Source organism: Molossus molossus, unplaced genomic scaffold (genome assembly GCF_014108415.1).
Source record: "Molossus molossus isolate mMolMol1 unplaced genomic scaffold, mMolMol1.p scaffold_m16_p_1, whole genome shotgun sequence".
NCBI classification, from domain to species: domain Eukaryota; kingdom Metazoa; phylum Chordata; class Mammalia; order Chiroptera; family Molossidae; genus Molossus; species Molossus molossus.
This window is the reverse complement of record NW_023425344.1, coordinates 38779455-38801185: the sequence shown is the minus strand read 5'-3', so window position 1 is coordinate 38801185 and position 21731 is coordinate 38779455. Positions and strand designations below refer to the sequence as shown.

Below are 21731 nucleotides of genomic sequence, written 5' to 3'. Positions count from 1 at the left end.
TCCTCTGCTTTTATTTTTAATTTTAATTTTTTTTATCTTTATTGTTGAAAGTATTAAGTGAAATTTTCATTTGTGCATTTCATTTTCCACCCATTTACCCTCCTCCCTGCTTCCACCTCCCTTCTGCTTTTCCCAAACTATTGTCTATGTCCATTGGTTGTGTATATATGCATGTAAGTTCTTTGGTTTCTCCTCCCCTACATACACACACCTTTTAAACACTCATGTGATTACATTGGACTACCGAGACAATCCAGGATAATATCCCCTTCTCAACATTTTGAACCTTAATCACATCTGCATGGTTTCTTTTTGCCATGTAAGGTAACATATTCTCAGGTTTCAGGAATTAGGTCATGATCCTTTTAGTGGAACCATTATTCTGCCTACCACAGGTTCCTTTCTTTCTTCCTGCTGATATTAGTATAGAGTACTGCTTCAGGGTAGTGTAGGTTCAGGGTAATGATACCTGGTTCATTGTGAAGTTGACTCTGAGTCTCAGACTTGGGCTCTTCCTGAACCTTCAGATCTTCTGTAGGGCTCTTTTGAGACTGGGGACAGGCTTAGGCCTCAGTCTCATCTCTGAAAAAGAAATGAGGTGCTCATGTGTGCGGTGGACCAGATCAGTCCATTACATGAATAGGGAGCTCAGAGATTATTTGAAGAAATATGTTAGTTGAGTCATTGTAATAGTCTTATGTGCTACTAAGAGAGCTGTATTAATTTTTCAGATTTTGTTTATTTAGTGAGGCTTCAATAATAACCTTACATCTAGACATTTGACAGGCTACAGTTCTGGTATCATTTGATGTTTATCTTGAGCCAGAGTCTTTTCTGGTTCTAAGAGGTGTGTACCATGAGACTTGGGTATGGATTTTTAATTTTTTAATTTAAGTTGGTCTTAAAAACTGATATAGAGTCAAGAATGAGTTTCATCTTGCCTAATATTTTATATCCCTTGTAGAAGTAGACTAATGTTTCCCTTCAGTATTGAATTGAGAACTACTGTTTAATTTAATCTTTACTCATACATTAAATAATTAATTTTAAAGGGATTTGGGTCTTCACAAGTTAAAATTGTTTTCAAATATCTTTTTAACTATAATACAAACACTTAGTAATCTGCAGAAGCAAATTAGAATTTTTTATAAACGGTGATAAACATAGTTAAGGATTGTCACTTGGGTTTTGTATTACACCAGTTAATTAACTTTTAGCACTGTTTTTAATTAATGCTAATAGATCTATCAATTTCAGAAATATCTATGATATCAGATTTAACCTAAATTAAAAAGTAGGTCAGTGGGTCAACAGGTTATTAGGTTAGAAAAAGATTAATTGTGGTTTCCATTTTATAAAGCCCAGGTTCCTGAGTTAACCATTTCAATAATAATTTAAAAATCATTAATGAAATTTAAAGTTTTCTTTTTTAAGTTATGTGAACACTACATAAAAAAATCTGTTACTCATGTTTTATAACAGTAATATATTACTTTGTTACTCATGTTTTGTTCTCTGGAATAGATAAACATGTATTTTATGTTCCTTTTGTATAGCCAGGGATTTTTCATTAAACAATTAAAAGAAAAGGAAGACAAAAAAGGTAGCACTTAAGTTGTCTGATTATAAAAATAGTGCATGTTTATGGAAGTAACTTTAGAAAGTACTAAAGAAAAATATTTTTAAAAATCCATAAGCTAATTACTCAGAAATAACCGCAGTTGATATTTTTGGCATATTTTGACTTATGTTTGATCTATTTTGGTGCTACTGTTACTGCTTTTGGATGCTTAAATATTTTTTAGGTTTACTATTTTAAATAAGAGTGCAGTCAATATAAAACTTTGGATACATCTCTGATTATTTGCTTTATTTTTTAAAGTGAGGTTACTGAGTCAGGGAACATAATTATTTTCAATGTTTTGACACATCTCACCAAACTTTTGTCAGTGAAGGAACATTGCTAATTGAAATTGACAGGCCCCTGAAGTTCTTTTCACACCAAAAATTTTAATTTAGTAAAATTCACCCTAATTTTCCTTCTTGAAGGTGAAAATAAAAACTAGACACCCACACACTCTCTCTTTGTCTCTTGCTCTGGGGAGCTGGGGGAATAAACAAAATGAAGCAGCCATAATCAGAATAGTCAGTTCCTTAATAAATATGTAAATAGGGTCATGAGTCTCTGTTGGGTCATGACATTTTCTATATTATCTGATATAGAGACTTCAGTGAAATTAATTAATATATATTTATTAGAATTCTTTAAAGCCATCATGTGGTTAAAGTTTTATTTTTATCAGACTTCCTGAGTGCTTTCTTCACTATAAGAAATGTATGTTTGACACTATTGAGGACTCATTCATAGGAAGCCTATCAAATATAAATAATAAATACTGTGGAGGTCCCTGTGCAGTTGTTATGTTTGCATCATGTCATTAGTCTGTATCATGGTCTGTTATAGGAAAGGCCTAAGAAATTCTTTGTTGTTAACTAATTCCTTCAGATTATTAAGTGCCTATAAATCAGCAACTCTTCTTAAATCCGTAAGAGAGGGGAAGACACAGGGCACACCACTGCCACCAAGAGTGGAGAGTCAGACAGGCAAATAAAAGGAGTTGGGGCTTCCCAGAATAGACTTATCAGCTGAAACCATTTCAGGAATTGTCCTGGGTAGGAAACCTGACCTGTAATTAACAAATTGTTGGAAGTTCACTGTGGACAACTTTTAACAGTTAAAAACTCCAGGGGCGGGGGTCCTGATCATAAAGGGGCCTGCACAATATTGTGAGATTTACTTCCTGGAACTTGATTCCCACAGTAAATATTAGAGAAAAATCCGCTCTTGCTTCCAGCAGGGGAAGGAAGAAAGGGACCCTTTTGAAATAGACCAGAGGAGTCTATTCTTCTTAACAAGGCCGGCACTCAGAGGGAATAGTTAACCAGAGCCTAAATTGCTTGAGTGGTATTAGAGCCTAAATGACCTGGAGGAAGGGAAATACTCAGCTCCTTTAGCCTTCATATGGGAAAAGGGAAATACCCAAATGTAGCCCACTCTCACCTTTCTATCCCACCAACGGAGGGAAAAAAATCTGAGAAGCACTTGTGAACATAGTCCAGAGGCACAGGCTCACTAAGAGACGGGACCTATTGATAGAACTATGCAATGCTTCTCCTGCCCTCACACCTCACCACTATATTACTAAAGGCCTATTTACAGCAGTTTCTTTTGTCTAGTACATCATGTCCAAGCCTTACCAAAGGCAAAAAACACAATTTGAAGAGATAGAGCAAGCATCGGAACAAGACACGGCAAGAATATTGGAATTATCAGACCAGGAATTTAAAACACTATGATTAATATGCTAAGGGCTCTAATGGGTGGACAGCATGCAAGACAGATGGGCAATATAAGCAGAGAGATGGAAATCCTAAGAACCAAAAAGAAAATTTCAAGATAAAATCTGTAACAAATGAAGAATGACTTTGATGGGTTTACTAGTAGATTGGACACAGCTGAGGAAAGAATCTCTGAGCTAGAGGATATCTCAGTGGAATCCTCAAAAACTGAAAAGCAAAGAGAACAAAGATAGAAAAATATAGAATACCCAAGGATGATGGGATGCCTGCAAAGGGTGTAACATACATGTAATGGGAATACCAGAAGGAGAAGTTAAGAGAAAGGAGCAGAAGAAATATTTGAAACAATGATTGAGAATTTCTCCAAGTTAATGCAGACACTAAACCACAGATCCAGAAAGCTGAGAGTTCACTAAACAGAATTAATGTTTCTCTCCCCCACCCCAAACAACACCTGGGCATATCATTTTCAAGCTATAAAAAATCAAAGATAAAGAAAAAAAAATATCCTGAAAGGAGTCAGAGGAAAAATATACCTTACCTATAGTGGAAGGTCTGTATTATTTGTTGACTAGCCACGCCCTATGTTCCCCACTCCCTAGTCCAGAGCAACCATCATCTACTTTTTGATTCAATGAATTTGACTACTTTAGATATTTCATGTAGGTAGAATCATGTATTATCCGTTCTTCTGTAACTGGTTTATGTCACTTAGCACAGAGTCCCCAAGGTTCATCCATATTGTCACATATGACATAATCTCCTTTTGTAAGGCTGCATTGTATGTACATACCACGTTTCTTTAATCAATCCATGGGTGGACTTTTAGGTTGTTTCCACCTCTTGGCTATTGTGAATGTGCTACAGTGAGCATGGAAGTACAACGATCTATTTAGGTTCGTAGTCTCAGTTCTTTTGGTTAAATTCCCAGAAGTGGGATTGCTGGATCATATGGTATGTGTATTTTAATTTTTTTTTTTTAGAAACCTTTATATTGTTTTCCATTGTGGCTGCATCATCTTATAGTCCCACCAAAAGTAGAAAGGGTTCTAATTTCTTTATATCATTGCCAATACCTGTTAATCTTTGATTTATTTTGCTTTTGTTTTGTTTTTATAATGGCCATCCTAACAGTTGTGTGATGATATATCATTGTAGTTTTGATTTACATTTTTCGGATGATTAGTGATTTTGAGCATCTTTTCGCATACCTGTTGGCTATTTGTATGTCTTTTTCGGAGAAATGTCTAAGTCCTTTGCTAATTTTTAAAATCAGGTTATTTGTTTTTCCTTCTGAGTTATAGGAGTTCCTAATATATTTTGGGTATTAACTCCTTATCAGATAAATGATTTGCAAATATTTTCTGTAATTCATTAGGTTGCCTTTTCATTTTGTTAATGATTTCCTTTGATGTGCAAAAGATTTTTACTTTGCTGTAGTCCCATTTGTCAATTTTTGCTTTTTATTTCCTGTGCTATTTATGTCATATTTAAGAAATTGTTGCCAAATCCAGTGTCCTAAAACTTTTCTCCTGTTTTTTTTTTTTTTCCCTAATAGTTTTAGGTCTTACATATTAGTCTTCAAAACATTTTGATTTTTTTTTTTTTTGGTGTAGTGTAAGATAAGAGATCAATTTTATTCATTTACATGAATATCCTGTTTTCCCAGCATCATTTACTGAAGAGACTATCCTTTTTCTTATGGAGTCCAGTCACCCTTGTTGAAGATTATTTGACTGTATAATCTTGGGTTTATTTCTGGGCTCTCTATTCTGTTCCATTGGTGTATATGTCTGTCTTGATACCAGTACGATGCTGTTTTGATTACTGTAGCTTTGCGATTTTTTCAAGTCAGGAACTGTAAGGCCTCTAGTTGTGTTCTTTCTCAAGACTATTTTGACTCTTTGAGATAATTTTACTTATAACTTTCTGATTTTGATGCTATTTATTTATTTTGCCTAATTGCTCTAGCTAGGGCTTTGAGTACTATGTTGAATGGAACTGGTGAGAGTGAGCACCCTTGCCTTGTTCCTCATTTTAGAGAAAAAGCTTTGAATTTTTCATTGTTGAGCATGATCTTAGCTGTGGGCTTTTTATATATGGTTTTTATTATCTTGAGAGAATTTCTATCTATGCCTAGATTTTTATAGTGTCTTTATAATGAAAGGGTGTTCATTTATGTCATATGTTTTTTTCTGCATTGAGATAATCATGTGACTTTTATCCTTTTTTTTGGTTAATGTGGTATATCACACTGATTGATTTTTGTATGTTGAGCCATCCTTGCATCCCAAGGATAAATCTCACTTGATCCTGGTGTATGGACTTTTTAATGTATTGTTGAATTTGGTTTGTTAATATTTTTTTGAGGATTTTTGTGTCTGTATTCATTGGGGATATTGGCCTGTGGTTTTTTTAAAACTTTTTATTCATTTATTTTTTATTTTACTTTATTTTTTTGACTTTTTTTTGAGAGAGAGAAAGGGAGAGAGCGATAGAAACATTGATGTGAGAGAGCTACATCGATTGGCTGCCACCTGCACGCCCCGCACTGGGGATTGAGCCTGAAACCTGGGTATGTGTCCTTGACTAGTAATTGAACTGGGACCTCTCAGTCCGTGAGATGACGCTCAATCCACTGAATCACACTGGGCAGGCTATAGTTTTCTTTACTTGTGGAGTCTGTTCAGTTTTTGGTGTCAGGTAATGTTGGCTTCATAATAGGAATTTGGACATGTTCCCTCCTCCTCAATTTTTTAGAAGAGTTTGAGAAGGATTGGTGATAATGAATTCTTTTTTAAATGTTTGGTAGAATTTGCCAGTGAATCTGTTTGGTCCTGGGTTTTACTTTGTTTGGATGTTTTTATTACTGATTCAATATCCTTGTTAGTTAAAGGTGTGTTCAGATTTTATATTTCTTCATGGTTCAGTCTTGGTAGCTTGTATGTTTCTAGAATTTATCCATTTATTCTTGGCATCTAATTGTTCATAATAGTCTCTTATGATACTTTTGTATTTCTGTGGTATCAGTTATCTTTTCTCTTTTTGTTATTCTTTTCTAAAAACTCTTTTCTTTGTCTCTGTTGTTTTTCTAGTCTTTATTTTGTTTGTTTCTGCATTAATATTTTTTATATACCTCCTTCTGCTAACTTTGGGCTTAGTTTGCTCTTTTTTAGTTTCTTGAGGTGTAAAGTTAGGTTCTTCATTTGAGATTGTTTTTTTATATGTAGTGTTTACCACTATAAACTTTCTGCCTGAATAGTCTATCCATTATTGAACCTGGAGTATTGAAATTCACTATTGTGTTGCAGTCTATTTCTTTATTCAGTTTGTCAATGTTTGCTTCAAATATTTAGGTGCTCTGATGTGGGATTTATATATATTTATAATTATATATTCCTGACTAATTGACCTTTTATTGATATATAGCCCTTTTTTTTTTCTTGTGACAGTTTTTTACTTAAATTCAGTTTTGTCTTATATAAGTATGGCCACTCTTGCTCTCTTTTAGTTACCATTTGCTTGGACTGTCTTTTCCCAGTCTTTCATTTTCAGCCTCTGTGGGTCGTTAAATCTGAAGTTGAGTCTCTCTATCTCTTGTAAATAGTATGTAGATGGATCTTGTTTTTGTTTTTTGTTTTTTTTATACCCATGCATCTCTTTATGTCTTTTTCTTTTTTTAATCCTCACCTGAGGATATGTTTTTCACTGATTATAAAGGGAAAGGAAAGGAGACGGAGAGAGAAACATCAATACGAGAGAGAAAACATTGATTGATTGCCTCACATATGTGCCCTGACCGGGAATCAAACCCATGACCTTTTGGTGCACAGGATGACGCTCTAACCACTGCAACACTGGCCCGGACAGCTGCTCCATGTCTTTTGATTGGTAACTTCAGTCCCTTAAAGGAATTATAGATAGGGAAGGACTTACTATCTATAATTTATGGTTCATTTATGTATTTATTTATATTTGTAATGGCATGCTTTTATTTCTTTATTTTTTGTGTATCCTCCCTAGGTAATTTCTTTGTGCTTACCATGCATCTTACATAAAACATGTTATAGTCTTTTTTGTTGTTAATCCTCACCTGAGGATATTTTTCCATTGATATTTTAGATAGAGTGGAATGGAGGGAGGGAGGGGGAAATAGAGAGAGAGATTTGAGAGAGACACATCAATTGGTTGCCTCCCGCATGACCCCTACTAGGGCTAAGATCAAACCTGCAACCCAGGTATGTGTCCTTGACTGGGAACCAAACCTGCAAGGCTTCGGTCCAGGGCCAACACTCTAACCATTGAGATAATCTGGCCAGGGTCATTTTATAGTTTTAACAATCTCTTTTAAGCTGTTAACAGCCTAACTTCAATAACGCTACTCTTTTTTTTCTCTCCATTTCCTATACATTATCATCAGTGTCACAAGATGACATTTTTTATGGTACTGTATCCATAACATATTTTTGTAGTTATAGTTTTTTTATACTTTTATTGTTTGACTTGTGTACTAAAATTAAGAATGATTGTTTTAGTTTATTTTTATTTTTAAATTATTTCTTTTTAGAAATAATTTGTAGAGTTTAGCATTTGTTATCTACATTTTGTGGCTAAGTTCTAAATTTTGTTATATTTCAGAATTTTAAAACTTTTTTGTGATAAACATATAAAAGTTGAATAAATCTAACAAATAATTTTTTTCTCGTTTAAACAGAATTTTGAGACTGATGATCAGCCATATAGAAGAATACATTGAACCTATAGTTTTCTGAAGAATCAATTCCACAGATCCAAAAAATATAAAAGGTAATGACAGGATTGTATCTTAGAATGACATTTTTCCAAAAAAGTATATTTAAAAAATCCATAAACTATCTTGACACAATAATTTGAAGAAAATTTTATTTAAAAAATTTTCTTGTTGTATTAATTTATTCTATAACATTTATTGTGCTATGTTCAGATACTATTTGATATACTGTGATGATCAAGACAGAAAGTATTCCTGCTCTCAGGAGGATTGCATTCTAAAGGGAGGTCAGGACAGATAGTTAACAAATGAAAACTTTTGTAATTCTATACAGAGAATTAAAATGGATTCTAGAGACTGGTGACTACTTTCAGTAGATAGTTAGAGAAGTCCTCAATGAAGAAAAATATTTCAGTTGAGACCCGAATGGCAAGAATGTGCCAACCATGTGAAGATTGGAACGAGGTTCCCTTCCTTGGGCAGTTATTGTAGAAGGAGGCACTGAAACAAAAATGACCATGGAATGCCTGAGGAACAGAAAAAGCAAATGTGGCTGGAGTATAGTAAGTGGGGAAACGGATATATGAAGTTCAGATTGGAGAAGAAAAATGGGAGAAGGGCAGATTTGCAAAAGGAAGTTCTGTTCTGTCTTGCTATATGATATTTTAGACACTTGTAAAGTCTGCTTTAATATCAAAAAGGTAGTTGAATATATGAGTCTGAGGTTGAGAATCTGATCTACAGGAATGGATTTGGGAAGTATTGGCATAGATACTTAGAAGCATATGTCTGGATGAAATTATCTAGGAAGTGTACATAGATTGAAAAGGATTTAGTCCTGGGATGTGCCAATGTTAGTCAGAAGAGAAGGAGAAGCCATGGAGATGGTTGGAAAAGCAGGAAAGTGTTGTCATAGCAGCCAAGAAAAGTATTTAATAAATGCAGAAGTGGTCAGCTGTATCTACCCAGGAAAGTAAGACTTGACAGTGGTGTTTAATGTGGGCCCATCCAGGCTCATCCAAACCCAGGAGAGGGAGTCACAAACAGCAGAACACCAACACCCACAGGGAAAATTTGGCAGGCTCGAAAACCCACTGAGTTAGCCAAGAAGGTGAAACAAAGAAACAAATCCCAAATGAAAGAACAAAAGAACTGTAATGAAGATGAGATAAGTGAAATGCAGCTAAGCAAATTATCAGAGGTAGAGTTCAGAGCCATTATCTTGGGGAAGCTCAAAGCATGAGTAAGGACATCAGCACCATGAATAAAGATACAGAAAAATTGAAAACCAACCAAGTGGAAATGAAGAATGACATAACAGAAATTAAGAACACATTGGAAGGACTAACCAGCAGAGTAGAGGAAGCTGAGGACCAGATCAGTGAATTAGAAGACAGGGTAGAAAAACTCAACCAATCAGAAAAACAAAAGGAAAAAAACAATGGAAAAACAGGAAGATAGCTTGAGAACTGTGGGACAACTGGAAATGTAATAACATTCGCAGTATAGGAGTCCCTGAAGAGGAAGAAAATGGACAAGGGTTAGAGAATATATCTGAAGAAATAGTGACAGAAAATTTTCCTAACTTGGGGAAGGAAGAAGGCATTCAAGTTCAGGAAGCACAGAGAGCCCCAAGTAAGAAGAACTCAAACAGGCCCACACCAAGACCCATAGTCATTAAAATGCCAAAAATTAAAAACAGAGAGTCCTAAAGGCAGCAAGAGATCAGCAACAGGTTACCTACAGAGGAAACCCCATAAGGCTCTCAGCTGACTTCTCAACACAAACACTACAGGCCAGAAGAGAATGGCATGAAGTAATCAATGTCATGAAAAACAAGGATCTGAATCCCAGATTACTCTATCCAGCAAGGCTATCATTCAACATAGAAGGTCAAATAGAGAGTTTTCCAGACAAAAAAAAGGCTAAGGGAATATATTAACACCAAACCAGCACTGCAAGAAATGTTAAAAAGGACTGCTGTAATTAGTAGAGGAAACAGGAAGTAAAATAGAACCACACTAAACAAAAATTGGCAATAAATAAGTCCATATCAATTATCACTTTAAATGTGAATGGTTTGAATGCTCCAATAAAAAAACACAGAGTAGCTGACTGGATAAGAAAGCATGACTCGCATATATGTTGTTTACAAGACCCCCACCTCACAACAAAAGAGACACATAGGTTGAAAGAGAAGGGATGGAAAAAAATCTTCCAAGCAAACTGAAAGGAAAAAAAAGCTGGGGTAGCAATACTCATATCTGATAAAGTAGATTTCAAAATGAAGGCCATAAGTAAAGACAAAGAAGGCCACTACATAATATTGAAAGGATCTATCCAAGAGGAAGATATGACCTTGATAAACATATATGTACCTAATGTAGGAGCACCAACATATATTAAAAATCTTCTGGAGGACTTCAAAGGAGTAATCAACAGCAATACAGCCATAGCAGGAGACTTCAATACCCCACTGACATCACTGGATAGATCTTCTAGTAAAATAATTAACAAGGAAACACCGACTCTAAATGAAGCACTAGATCAAATGTATTTAATAGATATCTACAGAGAATTACACCCCACAACTGCAGAATTCACTTTCTTCTTAAGTGCACATGGGACATTCACAAAGAAGACCACATATCAGGGCACAAACTAAGTCTCTACAAGTTCAAGGAGATTGAAATCATATCAAGCAATTTCTCAGATCACAATGGCATGTAACTAGAAATCAATTACAGCAAGAACATGCAAAGACATTTGAAAACATGGAGGCTAAATAGCATGTTATTGAACAATGACTGGGTTACCATGGAGATCAAGGAAGAAATTAAAAACTTCCTGGAACCAATGAAAATGAACACACAATAACACAAAATCTATGGGATTCAGCAAAAGCAATTCTGAGAGGGAAGTTCATAGCACTATAGGCCTATATCAAGAAGCAAGAAAAATTTCTAACAGACTATCTAACCTCACAACTGAAAGAACTAGAAAGCAAACAGAAAGAAAACCCCAGAGCAAGTAGACGGAAGGAAATAGTAAAGATCAGAGCAGTAATGACATAGAGACAAAAAAACCCCCAAAAACAACAACAACAAAAAAACAACGGATCAATGAAACAAAGAGCTGGTTCTTTGAAAAGATAAACAAGATTGATGGACTCTTAAGAGAACCCAAATACACAAAATCAGAAATGAAAGAGGCGAAATAATAACTGACACTACAGAAATATAAAGGATTGTTAACAAATATTATGAACAATTATACGGCAACAAATTTGACAATCTAAGCGAAATGGACAAATTTCTAGAAACACAAACACATAGTCTCCCAAAACTGAACTGGGAAGAGAGAGAAAACTTGAACAGACCAATAACAACTAAGGAAATTGAAGATGTAATCAAGACTCTCCCAGTAAACAAAAGCCTAGGCCCGGATGGCTTCACAGGGGAATTTAACCGAACATTCAAAGAAGAACTAATACCCATTCTCCTAAAACTATTTCAAAAAATCCAAGAAGAAGGAAGACTTCCAAACTCATTTTATGAGGTCAGCATAATTCGAATTCCAAAACCGGAAAAAGACACTACGAAGAAAGAATACTACAGGCCAATATCCCTGATGAACATAGACGCCAAAATCCTGAATAAAATGCTAGCAAATCGGATCCAGCAATACATCAAAAAAATTATTCACCATGACCAAGTGGAATTCATCCCAGAGATGCAAGGCTGGTACAGTATTCACAAATCAATAAATGCGATACATCACATAAACAAAATGAAAGATAAAAATTATATGATCATATCAATAGATGAAAAAGCATTCGACAAAATCCAGCATCCATTTCTGATAAAAATGCTCAGCAATCTGGGAATAGAGGGATTATATCTCGCCATAATAAAGGTCATATATGAAAGACCTATAGCCAACATCATACTCAATGGGCAAAAACTAAAAGCATTTCCCTTAAGAACAGGAACAAGACAAAGATGCCCACTTTTGCCACTCTTATTCAACATAGTACTGGAAGTCTTAGCCACAGCTATCAGAGGTGAAGAAAAAATGAAAAGAATCCAAATTGCAAAGGAGGAAGTGAAACTTTCCTTATTCGCAGATGACATGATACTATATGTAGAAAACCCCAAAGACTCCATCAAAAATTTACTAGTCTTAATAAAGGAATTTGGTAAAGTAGCAGGATACAAAATTAACATCAAGAAAAATTGGCATTCTTATACACCAATGATGAACTCACAGAAAGAGAAACTAAAAAAACAATCCCATTTACCATTGCGGCAAAAAAAATTAAGATACCTAGGCATAAACTTAACCAAAAAATAAAGGACCTATTTGCAGAACACTACAGATCATTGAAAAAAGAAATAGAGGAAAATATAGAAAAGTGGGAGCACATACCTTGTTTATGGATTGGAAGAATTAACATAATTAAAATGTCCACATTACCCAAAGCAATTTATAGATTCAATGCAATGCCCATCAAAATACCAACAAAATACTTCACAGAACTAGAACAAATACTTCAAAAGTTCATATGGAACCAAAAAAGACTGTGAATAGCCAACACAATCTTGAAAAAGAACAAAGTTGGAGGTATCACATTATCAGATTTTAGGTTATACTACAAAGCCACTGTAATCAAAACAGCCTGGTACTGGCACAAGAACAGGCATATAGACCAGTGGAAGAGAACATAGAACCCAGAAATGGACCCAAGGCAATATGCTCAATTAATATTTGACAAAGGGGGCAAGAGCATACAGTGGAGTAAAGACAGCCTCTTTAATAAATGATGTTGGAAAAATTGGACAGCTACATGCAAAAAAATGAAACTAGACCATCAACTTACACCATACACAAGAATAAACTCAAAATGGATGAAAAACTTAAATGTGACTCATGAAATCCTGGAAGAAACTGTAGGCAACAAAATTTCAGAAATCATATGCAGCAGAATTTTCACTGATACATCACCTAAGGCAACAGAAACAAAGGAGAAAATGAACACATGGGACTACATCAAACTCAAAAGCTTCTGCACAGCAAAAGAAACAACCACCAAAATGGAAAGGCAACCCACTGTATGGGAGAGCATAATTGCCAATGATACATCAGATAAGGAGTTAATTTCCAATATATAGAGAGTGCTCATACAGCTCAACAAAAGGAAGACAAAAAACCAATTAAAAATTGGGCAGAGGAACTAAATAGACACCTCTCCAAACAGGACATACAAATGGCTAAGAGACATATGAAGAAATGCTCAACATTGCTAATCATAAGAGAGATGCATATTAAAACAACAGTGAGGTATCACCTCACACCTGTCAGAATGGCCGCCATCAACAAATCATCAAACAAGAAGTATTGGTGAGAGTGTGGAGAAAAGGGGACTCTGGTACACTGCTGGTGGGAATGCAGATTGATTCAGCCACTATGGAAAACAATGTGGTGTTACCTCAAAAAATTAAAAATTGAACTTCCATTTGACCCAGTGATCCCACTTCTAGGAATATACCCTAAGAAGCCAATCAGAAAGAATATATGTACCCCCATGTTTGTAGCAGCACTACTTAAAATAGCTAAGATCTGGAAACAACCCAAATGTCCATCAGTAAACAATTGGATAAAGAAGTTGTGGTACATATACACATTGTAGTCCTATGCAGCTGTAAGAAAGAAAGATCTCTTATCCTTTGAGACGACATCGAGGGACCTGGAAAGTATTATCCTAAGCGAAACAAGCCAAACAAAGAAGAGAAGTATCATATGATCTCACTTATTTGTGGAATATAATGAACATAAAAGTCTGAGGAATGGGGTAGTCCCAGAGACGTGGAAGTAGGGTACATACTGCCAATCCCCAGAAGAGGTGGTGGTGGGGTAGAGATAAACCACAGAACTTATATGCATGTATGCATGAACAGTGGACTTGGACAACAAAGCTGGGGACAGGGCAGGTGGGGGGGGGGGGATCAGTGGCACAAAAAGGAGAAACATCCGTAACAAAAATAAATTAATTACTTTAAAAATAAATAAATAAATAAAATAAAATATGCTGGAAAATAATTGATAAAGAGAGAACAAGAAAGTTCTAACAATTCAATTCCATTTTCTCTCAAAATTCATTAAAGCTTAAGTAAAAGGAATTTTACAGAAGACATAACTGCACAAGAGCAAACAGAATGGGAAAGGAAACAATTACAACCCAATTTTAGAACCTGAAATGATCCTAGAATCCCACGTCTGTTCTGGGAATGCTGGGAAACAATTATCATGGTAACATAGAACCTCTAAAATGTTCAGGAGTTGACAGCATTCTCCTGCAAATAAGTGTGAGGGTGAGACTACAAATAGGATGATTTGTTGCAGATCTGTTTTAGAGGTAATTCTTTAGAGATCCTTTTACTGGCTGAAAACCCAGGTAACTACCCCTTCCTTATCACAGCAAGAGAAGACTGGAGATTAATTACCTAGCAAGAATAAAAGAGAGAGGTATAAAACATAATTGAGATGGAGTTACTGTATCAAAAATAGGGGAATTAAGAACCTAAGCTACCAGCTTTTTATAATTTTCAGTCAGTAGTTTAGAAGATTCTTCTCTGGGAATTATAAGCAGCCTAAGACAAAAGATCTGAAGACACTGATATTAAGAATTCCCCCAAAGAGATATTTCAGCCCTGGCTGGGTGGCTTATTTGGTTGGAGTGTCATCCATACACCAGAAGATTGCAGGTTTGATTCCTGGTCAAGGCACATATCTAGATTATGGGTTATGTATAAGGGTTGTTTTCCAAAGATGAATTGTCAGGCACTGAGATTTTCTATTAGTTATGTGTAATGTTCTGTGCTGAATTAAAAATGTATATGCTTTTATATTTGGCAAAGTTGGAATTGTTGATAAAGTTTCTTAATTATTAATATTTCCCTATTTGATAAATATTTTTTAAAAGCGATTATAAAAGACTCCGACTGCCCTTGAGCTTTATTGTTAATAAAATAGTAAGTAATGGGGTGCTTACTAAGCTGGGATGTCATCACTGAATGACTTTGAGCTCAAGTTACTTATGTAAAGGAGTCTTTGATTCCTAGCTGTAACTTAATCTTTTATAATTTAATTTTTGAATTTTGGATTTCAGTGACTTCAACTGATCCTTCAAAGATATATTAATGCGTATCATACTGGCCTATTAATGGTAATATTTAGGAAAAAATACTTTTAATAGTAAAACTTAATCTAGTTTAGACTATATACTTGAAATTCCTTGCTGAATGTAGGGCTGTTGCATGTATTCTAAACTGAATTCTCAAAATTCATAGTATGAGCAAGTGTGACTCAGGCTAGTCCTTTTGTACTGAAAGTGTAAGTCCTAGGGTAGTTGTCTTATACTGGACCTTTGGCTGTTCCCCCATTACTACTTTGTTTTTTTAAAATTAATTTGGCACCCTTTAAAGAAGTCAACAGGAATCTTCTAACATTTACTCTAAAGTTCTTAGGCCTATTTCACACACACCCCCCCCCCCCCTTACCTTTCCCTTAAATAAAGCATGTCTGTCAATTGGATGGAAAAGATTTTGGATTAGGGTATTAGACATAGTCATAGTTGTTCAGGTAGCCAGACAGCAAATGACATTTGGAAGAATATTGTTAACAACAACAGTAAAATAGCCTAATATAGCATTCATTGGTCTTTATCTTCTAAACCATTTTGTATTCATTCTTCTTACAGTCAGTTTGGCCCTTCCATATTTAAACCCTAATTCTTGGAATCCTATTTTTATTTTTTTAGTTTATCCTGTTTTCCCTTTTGATAATTAAACAAGCATATGTTCAGTGCCATACAAGGCTTAGATGTGGCCTTTTAACTTTAATTCACCCAAATTGACTCTTACCTTTGTACTGTTCTTTTTGTTCTGGTAATAGAAGCACTCCTGTATTACCATGATCGAAAGTATGTCTTTTGGACCAGAGGGCTGTACTTAACTTATCTTTAAATCTCTTCTAACTTTAATTCTTGTGTTCTAGCTGATGTCAATCCAGACATTTAAAATCAGTATTTTATTTTGGTGCTAGTTCCTTTTAGTTTTACCTTGGGGAAAACACTCTTTTTTTTTTTTTTTTGAGCAGGGTTAGTCCTTCACAGTCTCACTTCTGCCGCCTAAATACACAGGCAGTGCCACATCATTTATCAAGGGTTATTCTTTTCCTCTCATGAATGTACATTTGAAAATGACAAAGTATTTTAGAATTACGTGTTCTTAGAATACCTTTAATCTTATCTGGTTTAGTTAGAATTACATATTAATATACACTTTTCTAAATTTTAAATAAAAATATAGTTAAAGTAGAATTTTTTATGTCTCAGAACTGTTAGGTATTTATTAGAATTAAGATGGTTTTTCAATATTTAACCCGTGACTCTGGGACAAAGTTTCTTGTATGGATTAAGCCTTCTATACACTTTAGAAAAACTATAGAATGTATAGAGAGAAATTTTAGGCTTGTGATTCAGTTTTGAAGTAGCAGATTTCAATTTCTTCAGTGTGGGTGTAAGACTCTTTTCACCACTACCAGTCCTGTTCTCCCTTTATGCTCCAGTGATTAAAACTTTAAGTTGTAACATGCCTAGATTTTTCACTAAAGAAAAAGCTATTTCATTTATAAAAAAATACTCTTTAGGGGTAATATCTGGGGGAGGGGAGGTTGAAAAGCGCTGGATTAGGGGATTCAAAATTATAAATATGTCCCAGACTGATTTATAGATTCAATACCTTTCTAATCAAAACTCTGAGAGTGTGCATGTGAGTGTGTGTGTTGTGTGTGTGTAAATTGACAACTGGTCATAAATGTATATTGAAGGAAAAGGAAGGATGGGAGATTGCTCTAAAAAAAAAGAAAGAAAAAGAAAAAGCTAACCCTCTTAAGTGTCTCAAATATGATACTACCTCGTCTCACAAAGGCCTGTGCCTTTGCATATTGCTGTTCCTGTGGCTTAGAATCATTTCAACTATTACCTCTCACTGTCCTCTAGTCTATTATTTCTCAAATTTAAACGGTGATAGTAATCTCCTGGGGACTTTGTTAAAATGTTGTTGATTCAGAAGGACTGAGGGTAGGGCCCAAGAGTCTCTTTTGACAAGCTCACAAATGTTACTGATGCTGATGGCCTCTGGACCATATTTTCAGTAACAACAATGTAGACTACCTGGCAAATTTATTTTCATCAAGAGTATTTCCTCTGACTCCTCCCTTTATACCATCATTATTGCTTTTATTATAATTATTTAGGTATATAGCTCTCTTCAATTCCAGATTTTTGCCAATAGGGACTATGTCTTTCACCCTTGTACTCCCAAAGCTTACTATACAGTGTAACAAAAAATAAGCTTGCAACAAATGTTTCTTGCTGATTAGATGGTATAGCCTATATTTATAGTCACTAGTATAATATATATATTGAGTACTAAGTGTAACTTAAATTTTGATTATTTTATAGTAGAAAGAGAATGAATTGTGAACCTCACCCCCCCCGCCCGTGGACCTTTTTTAGAAGGAAAAAAAAAAGCCTCGATGTGCCCCAACTAAAACTGTTTGCCTGAAAATGTTCTCGCCTTTATTTAGTACAAAGAAAAGTATTTTGAAGTCACTATAACAGCATATAGTGTTTCTCAAGATTACTATGTTTGTAGAATAAGATTTTTAGAAAACTAATGACCATTAATTTTTTTTTCTACCCAAGGAGAAGTACAAATGTCTACCACAAGACGAAAACGTAATATGTTATGTTGTTTACCGTAAGCTGTGGTAAAATGAGCTCAATTGTTGACAGGTATGTTTTTAGAGACTTTTATTTTGAATTATATAAGGCCATCTTAAAATTCACTGTTAGAGTAATGGTCTATATCAAACTGATAAAATATAAGCATAATTACTATTACATTTAATTTCTGTATTGAGTCAACATAATGTACTAGTAAGGAAGGTATATTAATATTGTCTAGAGCCAAAGTTAACAGTGTATGGCTTATTTTCTAAATGGGTCTTTGGGCTATAATTTTGAGTATTTGGTTAGAGCTTTTCTGAAAGAAAGTGTGACAGTTGCAAATGTTTCCTTGGTACATTCTGGAATCATCTATCTTCTTATCTTTCATCCTTTTTTTCCTTATTTATTGGTGCTAACTCCATTCCACTAAGCATTTTAACACTTATGATTAATAAGAGGTAACTATAATTGGAATTTCATTAGTTGAAATTATAGTCTTTATATCTTACTCTTGGGAAGAGGATAAACCTCCTTGTTTCTTTGATTTTAATACTTTTTTTAAAAACATTTTAACCTCTTTGATATTGAGATTCATCTTACAATTTTCTTATCATAGTTTAGTTGATAGCATTTTTTTTTTCTACCTTAGTGGGTAGAAAAATACTGATAAGTAGGGAATGGTGCTTAAAATCAATGAAATACATTAACATTTTTTAAGCAACTACTCTTTGATGGGTAGCTAATGTGCAGAATACTTTTCATATGTTATTTAAACTCACAATTATTTCGTGAGACTTTACAGGTGAGGAAACTATAGGTTAGAGAGATTAAATATGTGTTTAAATCACATAGTAAGTGATAAGCAAGAATTATGACCTGTGTTGATCTGTCTGACACTAAAGTTCCTGTGCTTTTGTTATAGCGTACTGTGTGATTCTTCCATGTGAGAATGAGTTTTGTAGCGAGAGTTATATAACAGAGTGACTTTTGACATCTGGAGGCAGCCCTTTTCCCTTCTCTTTTCTATGAGATAAACAGGGAAGATATTTACTCTACCAGAACTTGAGACTTAAGAGGAAAGGAGTTTCCTTAGAGAGGGCTGCTTATACCACTGACATAGATTTGGGCTATGCCATACAGTCGGCCCTAGTTTATTGCAATTAATGAGTTTGGAACTCTACTGCGATAAATGAATTTCCGAAGTAGGATTCTTTATTTATATACAGTCGTCCCTCGCCACTTTGCGCTTTGACTTTTGCCACTTCACTCTATCACCGTTTTTTTCCAACATAGTATAGTACGTGAAAAAACTAAAATAGAGTGAAGCTGTGAAAGTCGAAGTGCAAAGTGGCCAGGGACGACTGTACGTGCAGGTAGGATCTGTGTTGTAGTCTCCTCAGAATGGACCTTTCTTCACTGCTTCTGAGAAATTAAATATGATTTGGGCATTATACTTCTGAATGATTGCCAGTACCCATTCTAGACAATATCACATCTAGAGATGACATCTGTGTTTAGACTTAAAGCAGTAGTTCTTAATATGAATTCATTATCTTTCTGAATATGATGAAAGTTACAGACTCTCTTCTCAATAAAATGCATATGCATATAGAATTTTTCATAAATTTCATTGTATACATGAAACCCTGAAAGTCCATACATGGACTTCAATGATGCATAATTTGCAGATGATCTCAATAGTTTGTCTGACAGACACTTCACAGGCCTTTATTGGCCACACAAAGGTGTGGTTAAAGGAATGAATAGTGAATTTATGTAAAAGCTAATACGTCACCTGAAACTATTTTATATTGCTCCTTAGGTTAAGGGGTTTGCACCAGTGCTCTTGATTTCATGTTCAAATGCTCTTCCCCTAGGTCTTCCCATAACCAACTTTTTTTTGTTACTTAAATCTCAGCTCAAATGTTCCTTATCTCAACAAGGCCTTCCTTAATCCCTCAGACTAATGTCACTACCCAGTAACTAAAACATCACCCCTATAAAAAAAACATTTGTCATACATTTTTGTGTTGATTTGTTTCTTTCTGCTAGAAAATAAGCTGTAGGAAAGCAGTGACCTATATGTCTGGTTAACTGTTCTGTAACCATGTCCAGAACAAAGCCTGGCTTATGAGTGCTAATAAATATTTGTCAAATTAATCAGTAAGGAATGAAAATGTATTGTGCTAAATGTTGTACTATTATGCTGGATATTGTGCTATATACCTTAAAGCAGTGATTTAAGCTAATTATGCTAAATATTGTGATGTTTATGAGTGACTTAAGGTTTTATAAATTGAATATCACAAAAAATCTATTTTGTACTTATACCATTATAATTAAAATAGTTTCAAGTGAATCATTTTATATAATGGCAAATACACTGACTTTCTGTAGGTTTTTACTGGTTACTAAAAGTTTGAAATAAGATATTTAACTTCTTGTTAAGTTAAATTCTGGTTTAGTATGTTGTGTGTAGCACAGCTAAGTAAGTAGTTTTAAAATTCACATTTGTAATAAAGTTTTAAAAATGTAATAAAAATGGCTATACTTTAATTTTCTGATATTTATTAGAAAATAGGTTAGTAGTTATGGAGTTTGAATTTGTGCAGTCCATTAACTACTTTACAAAACTCTAGGATATAACCCATTTGATTCACATTCATGTTAGTGTTGCTGTTGCTTAATGACTATGTTCTTGGTTTTTTCTACATGCTTTCTTTTTTCTTTCAGAGATGATGGTAGTATTTTTGATGGGTTGGTGGAAGAAGATGACAAGGACAAAGCAAAAAGGTAGTTCAACTTAAGATGTGAAATAGTAAATAAATGAATAATACTAAATGCAACAGTAAAAATAGTAGATCAGTCATTTTCAAAACCTATCTGCCTTAAGAACTTAGTATTCAATTAAGTAGAAGAGCTTAGACAATCAGAGTCCAGTTTATAAGTTAAATAGAATTATCCTCTAAAAGTGCTCTTCTCATCAAATCATATTATGGGTACATAGTAACTGTAGGTCATCACTGGGGATGTTAACCTTCATCACTTGGCTAAAATAGGGTTTGCCTGGATTCACCATTGTAGTTACTGCTCTTCTCTTAACCTGCTCTATTCTTGGAAGCTAGTTAGGTATAGCCCACCTTCAGAGTTGGGGTTGGGAGAATTAAGCTCCACCTCTACACATATTTGGAATTCTTCTGAAACAAATTTTTTCCCCTACTTATTCATATCTGTATGGATTCATATATATTTATTTTGTACTTTAGGTTCTACTACTTCAATGCTATTTTATTTATTTTGTTGCTCAGATTATACCAGCTTTGGCCCTTGGGAGGTCTTTCAGAGTTGGCTCCTGTGTCCTTTGACATGTCTCCAGTCTCTAGTAGAAGGGAAAGTAGATGATAGAGAGAGGGAGAGAAGGATTGTTAGAGAAGTATCATTAAGTAGGTGAGGAAATGGGATCTGGAGCCATGGTAGTGACAGTGGGGGCTTTGACCTTAAATAGGGATTGACAGTTAATTATAGTACCAGGAGGGAGGGTCCAGGTAGCAGTTCAGCCAAGATTGTTGTCACTGAGATGTAATACGTAATAGTTAGCAAATTAAAAGGTACTGGGATGAGAAAAATATTCACAATAACCGTGTAAATTGCTAAATACTTTAATGAATGGTTGAAATATGTCTAAGAAAATTTTGAGGAAAGCTGTAACTTTATTCAAGGAAATAAAAAAGACTTGTATTGGAAGCTAAAAGGATCTAGGACAACCCCTACCCCTTAACCCCAGTCTAGTGGAGAAAAGTTCTTATAAAATCATCAGGGTAGAGATAA

The 21731-nt window shown here is 34.6% G+C and overlaps 1 protein-coding gene across 4 annotated transcripts in view; it reads left to right on the top strand.

The window, feature by feature from the left end:
• The window catches only part of CLOCK (clock circadian regulator), a 126428-nt gene that overhangs the window by 39710 nt on the left and 64987 nt on the right, over nucleotides 1-21731 (top strand). For all 4 annotated transcript variants that reach the window (XM_036274305.1, XM_036274276.1, XM_036274295.1 and 1 more), the window contains 3 exons: nucleotides 8075-8166; nucleotides 17880-17969; nucleotides 20637-20696. In XM_036274305.1, the coding sequence (XP_036130198.1) occupies nucleotides 17923-17969; nucleotides 20637-20696 (107 nt within the window). In that variant the 5' untranslated portion in view covers nucleotides 8075-8166; nucleotides 17880-17922. The remainder of the gene's footprint in view (nucleotides 1-8074; nucleotides 8167-17879; nucleotides 17970-20636; nucleotides 20697-21731) is intronic.